The sequence below is a fragment of the Danio rerio genome, chromosome 21 (assembly GCF_049306965.1).
Source record: "Danio rerio strain Tuebingen ecotype United States chromosome 21, GRCz12tu, whole genome shotgun sequence".
NCBI classification, from domain to species: Eukaryota; Metazoa; Chordata; class Actinopteri; order Cypriniformes; family Danionidae; genus Danio; species Danio rerio.
In genome coordinates this window covers 9,510,001-9,525,110 of record NC_133196.1, presented here as the reverse complement: position 1 = coordinate 9,525,110, position 15,110 = coordinate 9,510,001, and the positions used below count along the sequence as shown (strand labels likewise).

General features: G+C 35.7%; 1 protein-coding gene across 3 annotated transcripts in view; it reads left to right on the top strand.

The window, feature by feature from the left end:
- Nucleotides 1-15,110, top strand: part of LOC100330530 (olfactomedin-like protein 2A) — a 53,221-nt gene that overhangs the window by 26,553 nt on the left and 11,558 nt on the right. For 2 of the 3 annotated variants that reach the window (XM_002667279.8, XM_073935781.1), the window contains exons 4-6: nucleotides 951-1,139; nucleotides 4,223-4,484; nucleotides 15,079-15,110. The exon at nucleotides 15,079-15,110 is cut by the window's right edge and continues 235 nt beyond it. In XM_002667279.8, the coding sequence (XP_002667325.2) occupies nucleotides 951-1,139; nucleotides 4,223-4,484; nucleotides 15,079-15,110 (483 nt within the window). Of the gene's footprint in view, nucleotides 1-950; nucleotides 1,140-1,318; nucleotides 1,421-4,198; nucleotides 4,485-15,078 lie in introns of those variants that run through there. The other variant, XM_073935782.1, reaches the window with a different exon arrangement.

The window sequence follows — 15,110 nt, the reverse complement described above, 5'->3', positions numbered from 1 at the left end:
ATATTGTGTAAATTTAATTTCAAAACATTAAAATATTAAACCGTAGATTTTTTTATTTAATTAAAATTTTTATCTTTTTTATTTAAACCATGTACTCTATATTGAAAGACTTTTAATAGTTTATATTTGCATTTATTTTGTATTGTTAACTTCTATTTCTCCACTTAGATTCTTATTGTTATTATTATTATTATTTTGGTAATTGTTGTGATTATTTTAAAGGTCACGAATGGTTATGTAAGCATTTAACTGCATATCATACTGTGCATAGGGTTGCACAATAAATCGTTTCAGCATCAATATCGCAGCGTGCGCATCCACAATAGTCAGATCGCAAAGATATGCAATGTTGAGTCTGGATTATAGTTAAACTGGAGCTACAGAGTTATATTTGGTCACTTTATTTATATGGAATTTATATGATTTATGCAAAAACAAAAAAAACTATTCTTTGAATTTTTGTCTAGTAAAAATATCTACATTTCAAAGTGAAAACGATTATTTCATTTACCCCACTGGGAGATATTTTCCTTAAAACAAGCAAAAAACTTTTCATTTTTATTTATTTCTTTTGACGCTAAAAACTAAACTAGATTTTTACTTGGTCTAAGATTTTTTTTATATATATTTGAACTAGAAACAGGACAAAACTCCACCAAAAATCAAATAGAGCTATTCAAACCATCTTCTGAAATTGCACATCGCAATATTTATTGCAGAAAAACAAAACATTGCAATATCAGTTTTTCCAATATCATGCAGCCCTACTGTGCATGACTCTGTATGTAACAAATAAATTAGCATTTGATTTAAATTGGAATAATATTTCACTGGTTTTTGATCAAATAAAAGATTCTTCATTGCAAATCCTTAACTTTTCAATATCATTTTGTGAGGACATATCAGCTTTATGTAAAGTTAAGTGATTTAAAGTTGTTTACCACTTCCAGGTGATAAAGAGTAACCTCTCCAGAGAGAATGACTTCGTGCGGGACAGTGTGGCGACTCTGACCAATCAGTTGCGGCAATATGAGAATCACTCTGACATCATGATGAGCATAAAGAAAGAGCTGTCCAATCTGGGCCTTCAGCTGCTGCAGAAAGACTCCTCCCCCTCGAGCCCTAAAAGCAAAGCACAGGTAAAAATACTCAGACAAATAATTCACCAAATGAATGCAAAACTGCATATGGTTCAGTATATAGTGTTTACTGCATACCATTTATTAAAAGGAAAGTTCACCAAAACATGAAAATGTCCTCATCATCTGCTTAAACTTCAGTGGTTCTACACCTTTATGACTAACTCTCTTCTCTTCAGGTGAAGTTTTTTTTCCCTCTCCGCTGTCGCCACTGCCTCGCATGGTTCAGGATTGGTAGAGCTACGCATCGATGAATTGGCTCTTCAGTGTTTGAACTCTCAGTAATGATTAAATCACACTGAACTGAGCTAAACTGAACTGAACTTAAACATTAAAAACTGAACTACACTGTTCCAGTTACTGAACCACACTGTTCCAGTTACTATGACCATTTATGTGAAGCTGCTTTGACACAATCTACATTGTAAAAGCGCTATACAAATAAAGCTGAATTGAATTGAATTGAATTTTGAACCCAAAGGAAGATATTCTAAAGAAAAAACAGCCATTGACTTCCATAGTATTTTAATAATCCATAGCAGTTTTCAACAAAAGAAAGAAACTCAAATGGGTTAATGACGGAGTTTTCATTTTTGGGTGAACTTGCCATATAAAACAAGAATTGGAAACTGTATGTAATATTAAAGATCATAGTAAAGGTCTGCTTCTCTGAATAAATCGCTGAAGCGGTCTGTAACTCTAGGTGTAAATTGAACTGGAGCAGGTGGTCTAACAATATCGCTCCCGACTCCTGAGCGAGCGAGCACGAGTATGTTTGTGTGTGAATGAGAGAGAACGTGATGCTGTGTTTAGCTTGTTTGTTGCTGTCTATATGTGTGTGTGTGTGTGTGTGTGTGTGTGTGTGTGTGTGTGTGTGTGTGTGTGTGTGTGTAAATGAGAGAGAGAGAGCTTCGTGCTGTCTATGTGTGAGTGTGTGAATGAGAGGGAGAGCAAGATGTTGTCTGTGTCACTTGCTTGGTGCTGTGTGTCTGTGTGCTTATGCTTATCACCAAGCACCACCGTCACTCAAAAATATTAAAAAAAACAAAAGTGTGTACTAACACCAACAAGAAATGAAAAGTTGCTATTTTCTAGGCCATGTCAAGGAACTATACTCTCATTCTGCCGTAAAAATCAAGGAAGTTTGCTGCCCGTAGCATGGCTGCACCAGGTCCAACGATATACACAATGATAGATTGATAGATCCTTTAAATTGGAAATTTATCAAGAACTCTCTTTTTTTATATATTTTTGGAGTATAATGCTAACGGTCTACTCCGATACAATGATCTATGCTAAGCTAAGCTAAAATTTCCCCCAACAAATCTGGAGATCTGCTGAATGGATTAAAAATTATGAAACTGAGCCGTTAAAACTCTTAGAGATTGTTAAAATGAGCCTATTTTAAAAAGTGAAGAGTTTCTTTAACATCAAAAGTTGTAGTCTATTACATTTAATATTTATAAATTAGTAATGACCATTTAATTTCTGATACATGCTGTACTTGGTAGACCAATAACATCGGACCAATCAGAGGGAATTAGGCTCTCATAAAGGCATTGCAGAGGTGCCCAAAGTAGGGCCTACAGGCCAAAGTTAGCCCATGGTAACCTTTGGTTTGGCCAATCATCGAATCTGGGAAAGAGATGGAAAATGATGGGGAGTTGGCTGGGGCGAATGCCTTCGACAGAGATGTCATTTCGAATTGAATATAACCTTTTGATTCTTTGTTTAATTGAGGAGCTACAAAAAAGCCAACAAAAATTAAATGTTTTATTTAAACATTGTAAATGAATCAGACTTTTAAAATGTAAACAATGTCACTGATAGATGTGCAAGACATCGGCGAGCAAATCAAGGCAAAAGCAGGATCAGCTCGACTAGTACACTCAGCATTGAACTCCATTGTGTTATAAATGGGATTGTTTGCCGGCGCCAGTAGCCTAGTGGTTAGTGCGTCGACACATAGCACTGAGGTGCTCGCAGCGACCTGAGTTTGATTCCCGTCTCGAGGTCATTTGCTGATCCTTCCCCTATCTCTGCTCCCCATACTTTCCTGTCTCTATATCTCCACTGTCCTATCAATAAAGATGAAAACCCCTAAAAAAAATAAATAAATGGGATTGTTTATCTTTTTTTTTAATTCCCAGGTTCTGCTGGTTGCAATGTCCCGTATTTTGCTAGCCAATCTTTAGCCAATTGTAATGGTTTGTTTTGGTTCAATCTGGAATTTCCCCAACCAGCACAGAGCCCGGGGGACCGGAGTGAGTTTTCCAACTTGGCCCCCCCTAGTCCGAGATTGTTTATGTTTTTACTAAAATAAGTTCATTATAAAATGTTCATTATAAAATATAAAATTATCCTGCATATTTATTGAGTATGTTTTAAGGCAACGTTTTCTAAGTATTTCTCAACAATACACAAATAAATTATAAAGTACCCATGGCTAGGGCCAGACGGAATCTGCGGACATTTTTTGCTATTTCTGCGCAGAATTGTGTTAAAAATCTGCAGGTTTATCCAGAATTATTTTGGGAGAATCATAACTAAAACCTTAATATGAAATAAAAATAATACCTTTTTAACTTTTATTTAATGTTTACAGTGCAAATTCAATTAGATCCACTTAATTTGGTAAACAAAGCAAGTCTCTCAAATAATATCTCTACTAAAAGACAGAAAATATTACTTTACAAACTGTATTGTAAATAAATCATATGAATAGTTTTATATTAGTCAATAATATTACTGTAATTAATTTAAAAACTGAACAAATATAAATGTACACACATTTACTCAAGTAAGTACAAGTACAGAATCAATGATGGGCTATAAATCAGCGGCCTACCCATGGCAAATTTAATGTAATACAGTTTGGTATGTTTAAGTTTGGCCCACAGCCCTCAATCAAGTTTAGTGTTTGGCCCTTTATAAGAAAAAGTTTGGCTACCCCTAGTTTAAGGAGACAGGATATTTAATTTGATGCTGTACTGCATATTATGAGAAAAATTCAGCATTGACCGTGTGTTTTTTGGATGAGATCTCTAACATCTGTGGAGTTGGATATGTTGTTGTGTTTGCAGGACACATTAGGGACAAATATCAAAGATGCGTCAAAGTTTCCAGCAAAGAGTCCTGAAAAAGGGAAACCTCCTCCAAAGCAAGTGAAGGAAAAGCCAACCAAGCCTAAAAAAGAGACCACAAAACCAAACAAACCCAGTAAAACAGAGCAAACAGAGCAGCCCGGTAAAACCAAAACATCACAGAACCAGCCAGGACTCATCCGAGGAATCACATATTACAAATCCACTAAAACTGATGAGGCGGAAAACCACAACCAGAAAGGTAAGACGCATCTAATTTACACATTGACTATGCTGTTCATTCATTTCTTACACTTAAAGACCCCAAAATGAAAATGTTGTCATCATTTAGTCATTCTCCACCTGTTGCTGAACTTTGAGTCTATTTCCTATGTTGAACACAACAGACGATATTTAGAAAAATGTTGGAAACTGCTATCCTTTTGTTTTTCCTACTATGCATATCAGTTTTCAACATTTTTCTAATTATCTTTTTTTTGTGTGTTTAACAGTATACTTGACTTTTTTAAACTTTTTAAATAACTTTTTATCCTATTTTACCAAACATTTAACACTGTTCCCAAATTATCTGACACTGATTAGATACTTTTTTTCCCCCTAAGGTACTTCATAATCCACATAGTCCACATTTATAGTCTACAAATGCTTAGATGGGTCAGAAAGACACACACACGGATGCACACGCACACAAACACTTATAGAGACAGTCTTGTTTCCTTTGTGTTCCCCATAGAAGCACAGCTGCTTGTATCCATGCCAATCACACACACACACACACACACTTAGATATTTGCACTGACAATTTCATAACCCAAGACACATGTGAGCAAATTCACACACAGTCATTCATTTCAGACCACCTACTGTATTCTAGCGATTCTGTTATCTGATATATGACTATAATTGCTTATAATATAGATCTATTTAACATTTAGCAATATGCAGACTCACATGCACTAACCTGCATGCCTACAATTGCAGTTCATGCTAAGAGCATAATAAAATATGAATTACGCTGTCTGTATGATAATAGCCACACTAACAGAGACAAGACATCCTCTGTTCCCTTCGCGCATTTAAATCTGACAAATGCAAAAAAAAAAAAAAAATGGAATATTGCATACACACAGATACTTGTGCTCTTTGTTATTTAAAGGTGCAGTAGGTGATTGTCTTCAGAAACATTTTTTGTTGTGCTGGTTGAAAGTCTCTTCACATTCCAATAGTAGTGATTAAAGTAAATGATCTAAATGTATTTAAATGTATCTTTAAATTGTACAGTTACAGTTTTTCCATATTTCAAAACACAGGTGTATCATATTTTCTCATTTTACTCTAGGACTTCCCCATTCTAATGATCACCCCCCTCTGTGGACTTTTTCGGTACCTATTAATCTGTTGGACGTCTCCAACAGATTCGATTTTTCACCTACAATCGAAAAGTAAAGCTTTACAGCTCTAATTACTTGCCCCCCAATTTCAACTTCCTTGTGGAAGTAAATCGCACAGCCCCTGATTTCTACCCCCTCCTGTGAGTAGATTGCTTTTAGCTAGCGAAACATAATAAAACATATTAACGCAATATAAAATTATGGCACCAACTGATACATCCCATTCCCAAAACAAATCTGTGTGGGAAGACGATCCGGGAATCACAATTTCAGATGAGGATTGGGAATCAGTCTTATACACAATTCACAAGTCCTCTGTCTGTGACATGGACTTCTGCAGTAGAAAATTGTGCATCATGTACACCTGGACAAACCAAAATCTCTCAAAGCACTTTCAGCATATAGATCAGGCCTGTTATCGCTGTAATTCCACCCCAGCCACTCATGCGCATATGTCTTGTATAAAGCTTAACTACTTTTGGGATACTATTTTTAAAACTATATCTGCTTTTTTGGGTATGTCTATCTTCCCTAGCCCACTTATTGCCATTTTTAGGATTTTGCCTATGCCATATAATCTTACAAAAATACAATCTGATTGCATAGCTTTTATTGTGCTCCTGACCTCCAACCCCAACACGGTGGATCCGTGAGGTCCTCTCCTTTGTAAAGTTGTTAAAAATTAGACTGTCTAGAGGTTCATCTAACCAAATTTAGATTATTTTAGACTAATTTGGGACCCATTTAGGAAATATATCCAAAAACATGTTTTATTGTAAAATACAGACCAAGTCCTTGTTCCAGAATTTTTTTTTTTTTTTTTACTTTCCTAAGTGCAAAGTAGAGTGTATTGTGTGCTTATAAGATTGTACAATTGTAGTTTTTGTTAAGCCACATTATTATTACCTTTTTATTTGTTGGTATGTTATTGTATATTATATTATATATGTTGGTATATATATATATTTTTGCTTGTTTTTTCTCATTGTATGTGCTTAAGTTGATATTATTTATACTTTTTGAAATTTTTTTTAATTTGAAATATCATTTTGTTTTGTCTTCTTTTTTTTACTGTAATTTGCCATAAAAGTCATTAAAAATAATAATAATAAAACGTAACACAGTTAAAACTAAATAAAATAAATTTATTAAATCTAAATAAAATTAAAATACTATATATATATATATATATATATATATATATATATATATATATATATATATATATATATATATATATAAATATAATAAATAATAATAATAATAATAATAATAATAAAACGTAACAGTTAAAACTAAATAAAATAAATTAATTAAATCTAAATAAAATTAACATACTATATATAAATATAATTAATAATAATAATAATAATAATAATAATAATAATAAAACGTAACACAATTAAAACTAAATACAATAAATAAATTAAATCTAAATAAAATTAGCATACTATATATAAATATAATAATTATAATAATAAATTATAATAATAAAATAAAAAATATATAATAATAATTATAAAATAAAATAAATAATTAAATTGTTTTGTGTATGATCCTCAAAATAAGTTTTTTTTTTTTTTTTTTTTTTTTTTTTGCGTCACATGGATAATCCAGAATGTCCCCAGTAGGAGCTTTTGTCAGATTTGTTTTGGGGACATTTTTGGCAAGTACACACACACACACACACACACACGCACACGCACACGCACTTACAGTCTCACACAATGAACATCTCACAGTGAGATCTGATCTCAGGATCTTAGTCCTAGATGATCCAGCACTCAAGTTAACAGGATACAAGTGCAGGACTGCAGCCAGAGAGGGACTTTAGAGTCTAAAATGACAGCCAGCAAACACTAAAGAATCCGTTTGAGTTTCTGATGCACACATGACATTCATATCAGCCTTAGAGTTTCCAAAAAAACAGCTAAACCACTCCATTTCAACAGTGTTTCCATTCATGTGGCTAGTCGGTCTTGCATTCCTGTTTAAACCTTACATGGTTACTACCGTTTGCTTTACAGTCTGATTTGAATTATACAATAACGATGCTGAAAGCAGCACAATCAATGGCGTCTGTATGACGTGTAGTGTGGTCTGATCTAATCTTGTGTTATTTATGGGTGTAATTTAATCACTGCCTCCCAAATTGGGGCTCTCGACTATTTCAGTGCATGTAAGATGCAATCACAAGGAATCTGATTAAAGCATAAATGACTGTAAACAAACGGCCGTGGGATGAAGACACTTTTGAAAACTTTAGATTGTGCTGACACTTTGGAAACGTCTCATGTTATAGTTTTAGATTGCAGATAAAAAAACCCTAGATTTAGATTAGTGTTTTAAATCTCTGATGACTTGAGATGATTTTAGATTTCAGACTTAAAACGTGATAGCAATTGCAATAGCAATATTTAGCTGATGTTTCCTTGAAGAAAATGAATGAAAATAATCTCTGAAATGGTCAGCTTTGAAAATGTTATCACTAGAACTACTGAGGCGGTAATTTTGACTGTTTTAATAATTAATTCATTAATTCATTCATTCATTTTACTTTGGCTTAGTTCTTTATTGCCACAGCGGAATGAACCATCAACTACTCCAGCATACTCACGGGCCACATTATTAGGTACACCTGTCCAACTGCTCGTTACTGCAAATTTCTAATCAGCCAATCGCATGGCTGCAACTCTAAATGCACTTAGGCATTTAGACATGGTTAAGACGATCTGCTGCAGTTTAAACCAAGCATCAGAATGGGGAAGAAAGGTGATTTAAGTGACTTTAAAAGTGGCATGGTTGTTGGTGCCAGACGGGCTGGTCTGAGTATTTCAGAAACTGCTGATCTACTGGTATTATCACACACAACCATCTCTAGGGTTTACAGAGAATGGTCTGAAAAAGAGAAAGTAGCCAGTGAGCTGCAGTTCTGTGGACACAAATGCCCTGTTGATGCCAGAGGAGAATGGCCAGACTGGTTGGAGCTGTTTGAAAGGCAACAGTCACTCAAATAAGCACTCGTTACAACCGAGGTGTGAAGAAGAGCATCTCTGAACGCACAAGACATCAAACCTTGAGGCAGATGGGCTAAAGCAGCAGAAGACCACACCGAGTGCCACTCCTGTCAGCTAACAACAGGAAACTGAGGCTATAATTCACACAGGCTCACCAAAATTGCTCAATAGAAGATTAAAAAAAACATTACCTGTTCTGATGAGTCTCGATTTACTGCTGCCACATTCGGATGGTAGGGTCAGAATTTGGTGTCAACAACATGAAAGCATGGATCCATCCTGCCTTGACCTTGCCAACGGTCAGGCTGGTGGTGTTGGTGTAATGGTGTGGGGGATATTTTCTTGGCACTCTTTGGGCCTTTAGTACCAATTGAGCATCGTGTAAACGCCACAGCCTACCTGAGTATTGTTGCTGACCATGTCCATCCCTTTATGACTACAGTACCCATCTTCTGATAGCTACATCCAGCAGGATAATGCACATAAAGTGCAAATCATCTTAGACTGGTTTCATGAACATGCCAATGAGTTCTCAAATAGCCTTCACAGCCACCAGATCTCAATCCAATCGCTCCTTTGGGATGTGGTGGAACGAGAGATTCGCATCATGGATGTGCAGCCGACAAACCTGCAGCAACTGTGTGATGCTATCATGTCAATATGGACCAAAATTAAAAGGAATTTTCCAGTACCTTGTTAAATCTATGCCACGAAGGATTAAGGCAGATCTGAGGGCAAAAGGGGGTTTAACCCGTTACTAGGAAGGTGTACCTAATAAAGTGTCCAGTGAATGTGTGTCTGTATTTTGTGTAGTAGCTTATATTTGATTGTAATGCAATAATGTGCACCTTTTCTGAAGCCGTTTTGAAACAATAACTTTTGTAAAAAGTGCTATACAAATAAACTTGAGTTGAATTGAATAAAACTATTACAAAAGGCATTAAGCAGGTTAAATGAGTACTGCAGGTCTCATTCATTCATTTTCTTTTCCGCTTAGTCCCTTTATTAATCCGGGGTCGCCACAGCGGAATGAACTGCCAACTTATCCAGCATATGTTTTACGCAGCGGATGCCCTTCCAGCTGCAACCCATCTTTGGGAAACATCTATACACTTTCATTCACACTCATACACTACGGACGATTTATCCTACCTATACCACGTCTTTGGACTTGTGGGGCATACCCGAGCGAACACAGGGAGAACAAGCAAACTCCACACAGAAACGCCAACTGGTCCAGCCAGGACTCGAACCAGTGACCTTCTTGCTGTGAGGTGACAGCACTACCTACTGTGCCACTGCGTCACCTACATTGTAATGCTAAAATTTTTCAAACAGTACAAGACCGATTCAGAAACACAAGACAAGAACAGATTGTAGCCAAACACAGACTCATTTCTTTCCCACACCTGCTTTGTGTGGGTACAAGAAATCTCTGGAAACATTACAATCCTTCACCCGTCATGCCAATAAAACTTTGTTGACATGTTGAAAGTCTGATTTCTATAACAATTACTCAGCATTTCCAGGAATAAACTCTTGCATGTAAAAGAAAGCATTTATAAGTAAATAATCTCATCATTTACCATAGTTGTGCACCTGCTAGGATGGCACGGGATTGTGTGGGAAAGATATATTTAACGAGAGACTGGATTTGATTACTGTACATTAGATCACAGGGCGGGACGATGGAAATAAAACCGCGTTTCATAGTAAAGGTAATTGATTATTTACTTGAGTCGCGCACGGTCAGACGGTTTTTGTATTGGTACTGCATTCCTGTCAGGACAGATCATGCTGAATCTGCATCACAGCTCTGTTATACATTATCCTAAACCAGTCAAACAAATCCAGCCCAAGACACGCTAACAAACAAAATCTCCTCCTTAGTCAGAGGAGATGCCATATGCAATTTGACGTGAACAAAAACAAGGCTTCTGAAGGACAGAGATGCAATTTGGTCGAACTAATAGTTGTAGAATTCCACAAAATTGCAGTAGGCAATAAAATATTTTGTTAATAGCATAGCTTATAGAATACATAATGTAGAATTGAAGTCAAAGTTATTAGCGCTCCTCTGCATTTTTGTGTTCTTTTTTAAATATTTCCCAGAGCAAGACATTTTTCACAGTATTTCATTTTTTTTTTTCTTCTGGAGAAAGTATTTGTTTTAAAATTAAGTTTTTAAATTTTTTAAAATCGTTTTAAGGTCGAAATATTAGCCCTCATTAAATATTTACTTATATAGCTTTATTTTATATTCTTAGGACATACAAAATAATAAATTTTGGCACAATGCCTTTCTCAGTGTGTGACACAATCCACCCTTTCATCCCACACTCAATCAAAATATGTCATTTGTTAGATGACCACTCAATAGTTAAAAATCTCATTTTCATTTCAACATACTGTAATTACCCACACAAGAAATGTTTCCTTCACCTTTAGAAGCATTATAACAAATGAATTGTTATCATTCACTTATTCATGTCTACGTCAATGCAATGATATTCCTAATGATGCAATGTGATTAAAGGGCCATGAAACCCCCCCGTTTCAGCAGGATGTTTTCACACCTCTAGTTTGGAAAAAGTCAGGAAAGTGGGTGTGTCGGGGTGGGAAAATGGGCAGGGTTTGAATAAAAATGGGAGTTGCCATTTGGGCACGCGCTGAGGACAGAGGAAAAAACAAACACACACACACACACACACACACACACGCAGGGGAGAAAGACAGTGTGTTTAATGACGGTGAAGTGTTTAATACCGCACGTCGTATTGGAGAAAAAAAGCCTCTGCATTTCTCTGTAACTCAGATGCACTCAGTAGGTCAGAAAGCCGTGTGTGTGTAGACTATCCTGTCAAAAAGTGTGGCAAAAATCTGCAAAATTTTGCTTACAGTGTTTACGTGTTTACACACAGAGAGCAGCATTTACAGCGGATCTTTCAATATTGTAGTGATATCAACGTACTGTAAACTTAGAAATCATTTGGACTAATGTCTGTTTTTAAACACTGAAAGAGTACTGCTGAACATACGAATTATAACTTTGCCATCTGAATAAACAAAGAAAGGGCGCTGATCGCACATGCTTACTGAATCTGTAGACAGGACAATCATAGCATACTGGAGCTGCATCTTTTTTTAAAGGAGACGAGCAGCAAATCCGGATCTCACCATAGATGAGAAATGCTCTCGAGTAAAAAATGTTCCAAACAAACGCATTTCAGCGCGTCTACGGATCCACACGTGAGTCTAGCAGCGCTCTCATAGAGAGAAAATGAAAACAAAACCTTCACATTATGAAAGCAACACTGGCGACCCGTATCTCCAAACAATTCTTATTCTTTTCCCACAACTTTTGGCAACACGACGTGTGTTGTCTCTGCCGTCTGAACACTGTTTCAGGTACAGTCTAAGAAAGCTAGCATACATATTAATAAAGTTGCAGCGCATGCATAACGGAGCGCGCTGATTGGTTTTAACCAAGACATACTCATGAATGAATGCAACACACTCAGAGACGTAATACGGGACACTCTGGCACAGACGTCCAGTCTGCACGCTGGAATACACGCTAAGATCTCATGGCTGTGACGCAGCTTCAAAAATTCGTTTCAAACTGGAAGTACGAATTCGCTCAAAATAACGCAAAAACAACCAATTTTCACTTTTTAGTAAAAAATAGGTGTCCTAATAGTGTTTTTAGCAGTGTGGGACACATATACGACTGTCAACAGCTCAAAAAAATGTGTTTTGGTGTTTCGTGACCCTTTAAGTGTGGGATAAAAGAGTGGAGTGAGAGGATTGTGTCACGCAGTGAGGAAGGCACTGTCCTGAAACCTCTGTGCTTGGGGAACATACATACAGGGGGTCTAATAATTCAGGGGGGCTAATCATTTTGACTTCAACTGTATATCTAGGTGGTTGTTCTTGCAGAATAAAATCTGACAGGTTTATGAAATGAAGCAGAAGGGGTGTTAAGGTACAGGTACAGTCTAAGACTGTAGCTGCGAATACAACCGGCATGAAGTAGATTATGCCACTTATTACATGGCTACTTGCCACAAAACCCAACAATTAGGCACAAAACATTGATCTGAGTTGTAATAGTTTATTAAATAGTTACCAAAAACAAAAACAGCTGAATGCAGCCTACACTAAGTTATTATTCAGGTGCAAAACAGGAGTGTGACAGATCAGCATTCATTTACTACAACGGTCAAGATGATTCAAGTACCCAGATGAGCCTGTATTATTAGTTTGAGCGGTTGTTATATAGAAATACCATAACTTGGAATTTCATGATTGACCAATCAGAATCAAGTGTTCCAGAGTGTCGCGTAATAAATACATTTGTGCTTGAAGGTGTGTAATAAAATCATTTACTGCAAGTTTTTATCATAGATTGAAATAAATGTGCTTCCCTCAAACATTAGTAATTATAACCATAGTAACTACGTGACAGTTGCCGGATCCTTCATTCATTTGTGTGATCTCGAGGACTGCAGTGTATGATTCTTAAGGGAGCAGATGGCTGTAAACAAAGTCCCTTTGAGACAGGTCATTTCACTCGGTGGTCATCTTTGAAATGCCTCTCGGGCAGTTTGCTCAGGCATTCTGTTTGCATAGGGAAACATCAAATTCTCCAAAACTATTTGCCAAGCTTACAATTACATGACATGTTTGGAATGACTTATAAGTCTCATAAGTTTAGTTTCTAAACGTTCAAATCAAACACAATCGTCATTTTTCAGGTTGCCCAAGCTAATGTGCATGTGCATTAGAAAGGAACAAGATCACGACACCAACCTCATTCATAGCCGTGAATTCATCATCATTTGAATAGTGCGTTGTCGGATCGTGCTGGTCTTCTGAAGTAATCCACAACTTGTTCTTAAAAGTGAATCTTCTCCAGAAGAGACTCTTTGTTTACAAGTCCATGTGGCGTTTGAGTAGTTGCTGTCATGTGATGTGCGTTTGACAGGATAGATTGTACCTCGCATTTGTTTCATACAGATTACAAAAAAAAAAAAAAAAACATTTGTTTTCAAGTGTAGTTGGTTCCTTTAAAGCAGAGATTTATTTAGATATATTTCTTTTATCTGTGAAGCAAGTATTCTCTGAGATTCCAATATGTTTGTTGACGACAAAAAAAGTCTGGTCCGAGCCCCTCCCTCGGAGAAATGTCAGTACACTTTTTCCCTTTCAAAACTTTACGAGTGACCCGCCTTGTGTATGCCATAGTCTTTGGTATTAAACAACTTATTCTCCAAAAATATTTGCAAAGTTAACGCATGTTACCATGAGCTATTGGATATGCCTATGTCATTTACATGCACACACATGATCTCTCACATGCACTGTCTTACACCCTCTTACATCACACATCTAAGCCCATGCAGCATAATGCAGTGATATTTTTTAGCCTCTCCATTTCATTCTAGTTTAACTCTGTTTTTTTTATTGAAATATGTTAGTCAGAGAGCCACAGCATCAGATACACAGAATCATTAGACATCAACTGCTCCAATGTGGTGGTAGAATACAATTTTGCTCACGTTTTCTTTCTCTCTGAATAAAAAAATATAATTACATATTCATGCATTAAGGAAAAACAACAACAAAAAAAACCACAACAGTACAGCAAATAAATAAATACAAATACTCAAAGGGTACAACAGTAGTAAATAAAATTATATATATATATATATATATATATATATATATATATATATATATATATATATATATATATATATATATATATATAAACACTCTCCATACATTACTATTCCAGGGGCAGGGAAAATAAGTCAGCTATATACTTGCATACATATACACATACATATATACATGTTTATTTATTATTTTTATTTTTAAAGTTAGAGGAAGTGTTGCCAGATAGTGTCAAATTTTTCAGTATTACCGCAAACTGTATATCTAATCTTTTCTATTTCCATTTTTTTCTAGACTGTGAATTAAACAGTGGTTCAAATGACAGACAGACTTTGTATACTTGTGCAAAAACGATTCAAAGCACATGTGTACTTTGTTTAGGGCCGTATTATTTATTTGTTTTGTTTTGTTAAGGTGGAATTTGTGGGTAGAAAAAGTGAAAAAATGAAAGTTTTATTGTCTCTGAATGTCTTCAATTTATAAAAAAATGAATTATAAAATAATACAAAATAAAGAACAATCAGGCAGTGTGTGTACAGTATGCAAGTTTAACCTGTAATGTAACTGTGCATTGCAACTTTTATTAATTTTGAACATAACCTTTTGATTTCTTCATATAAAGAAGCATGTTTACAAATCCTTACTTCCTGCTCTGCTGATTGCAATTAACTGTTCATGAACTGAAATGAGTAAATGAAATCTATATTAATCTGGCTTTAAAATGTATCTTCATCTGTTTTGCTGTCAGGTGAAGAGAAGCCTGATGAAACAGACACCCTG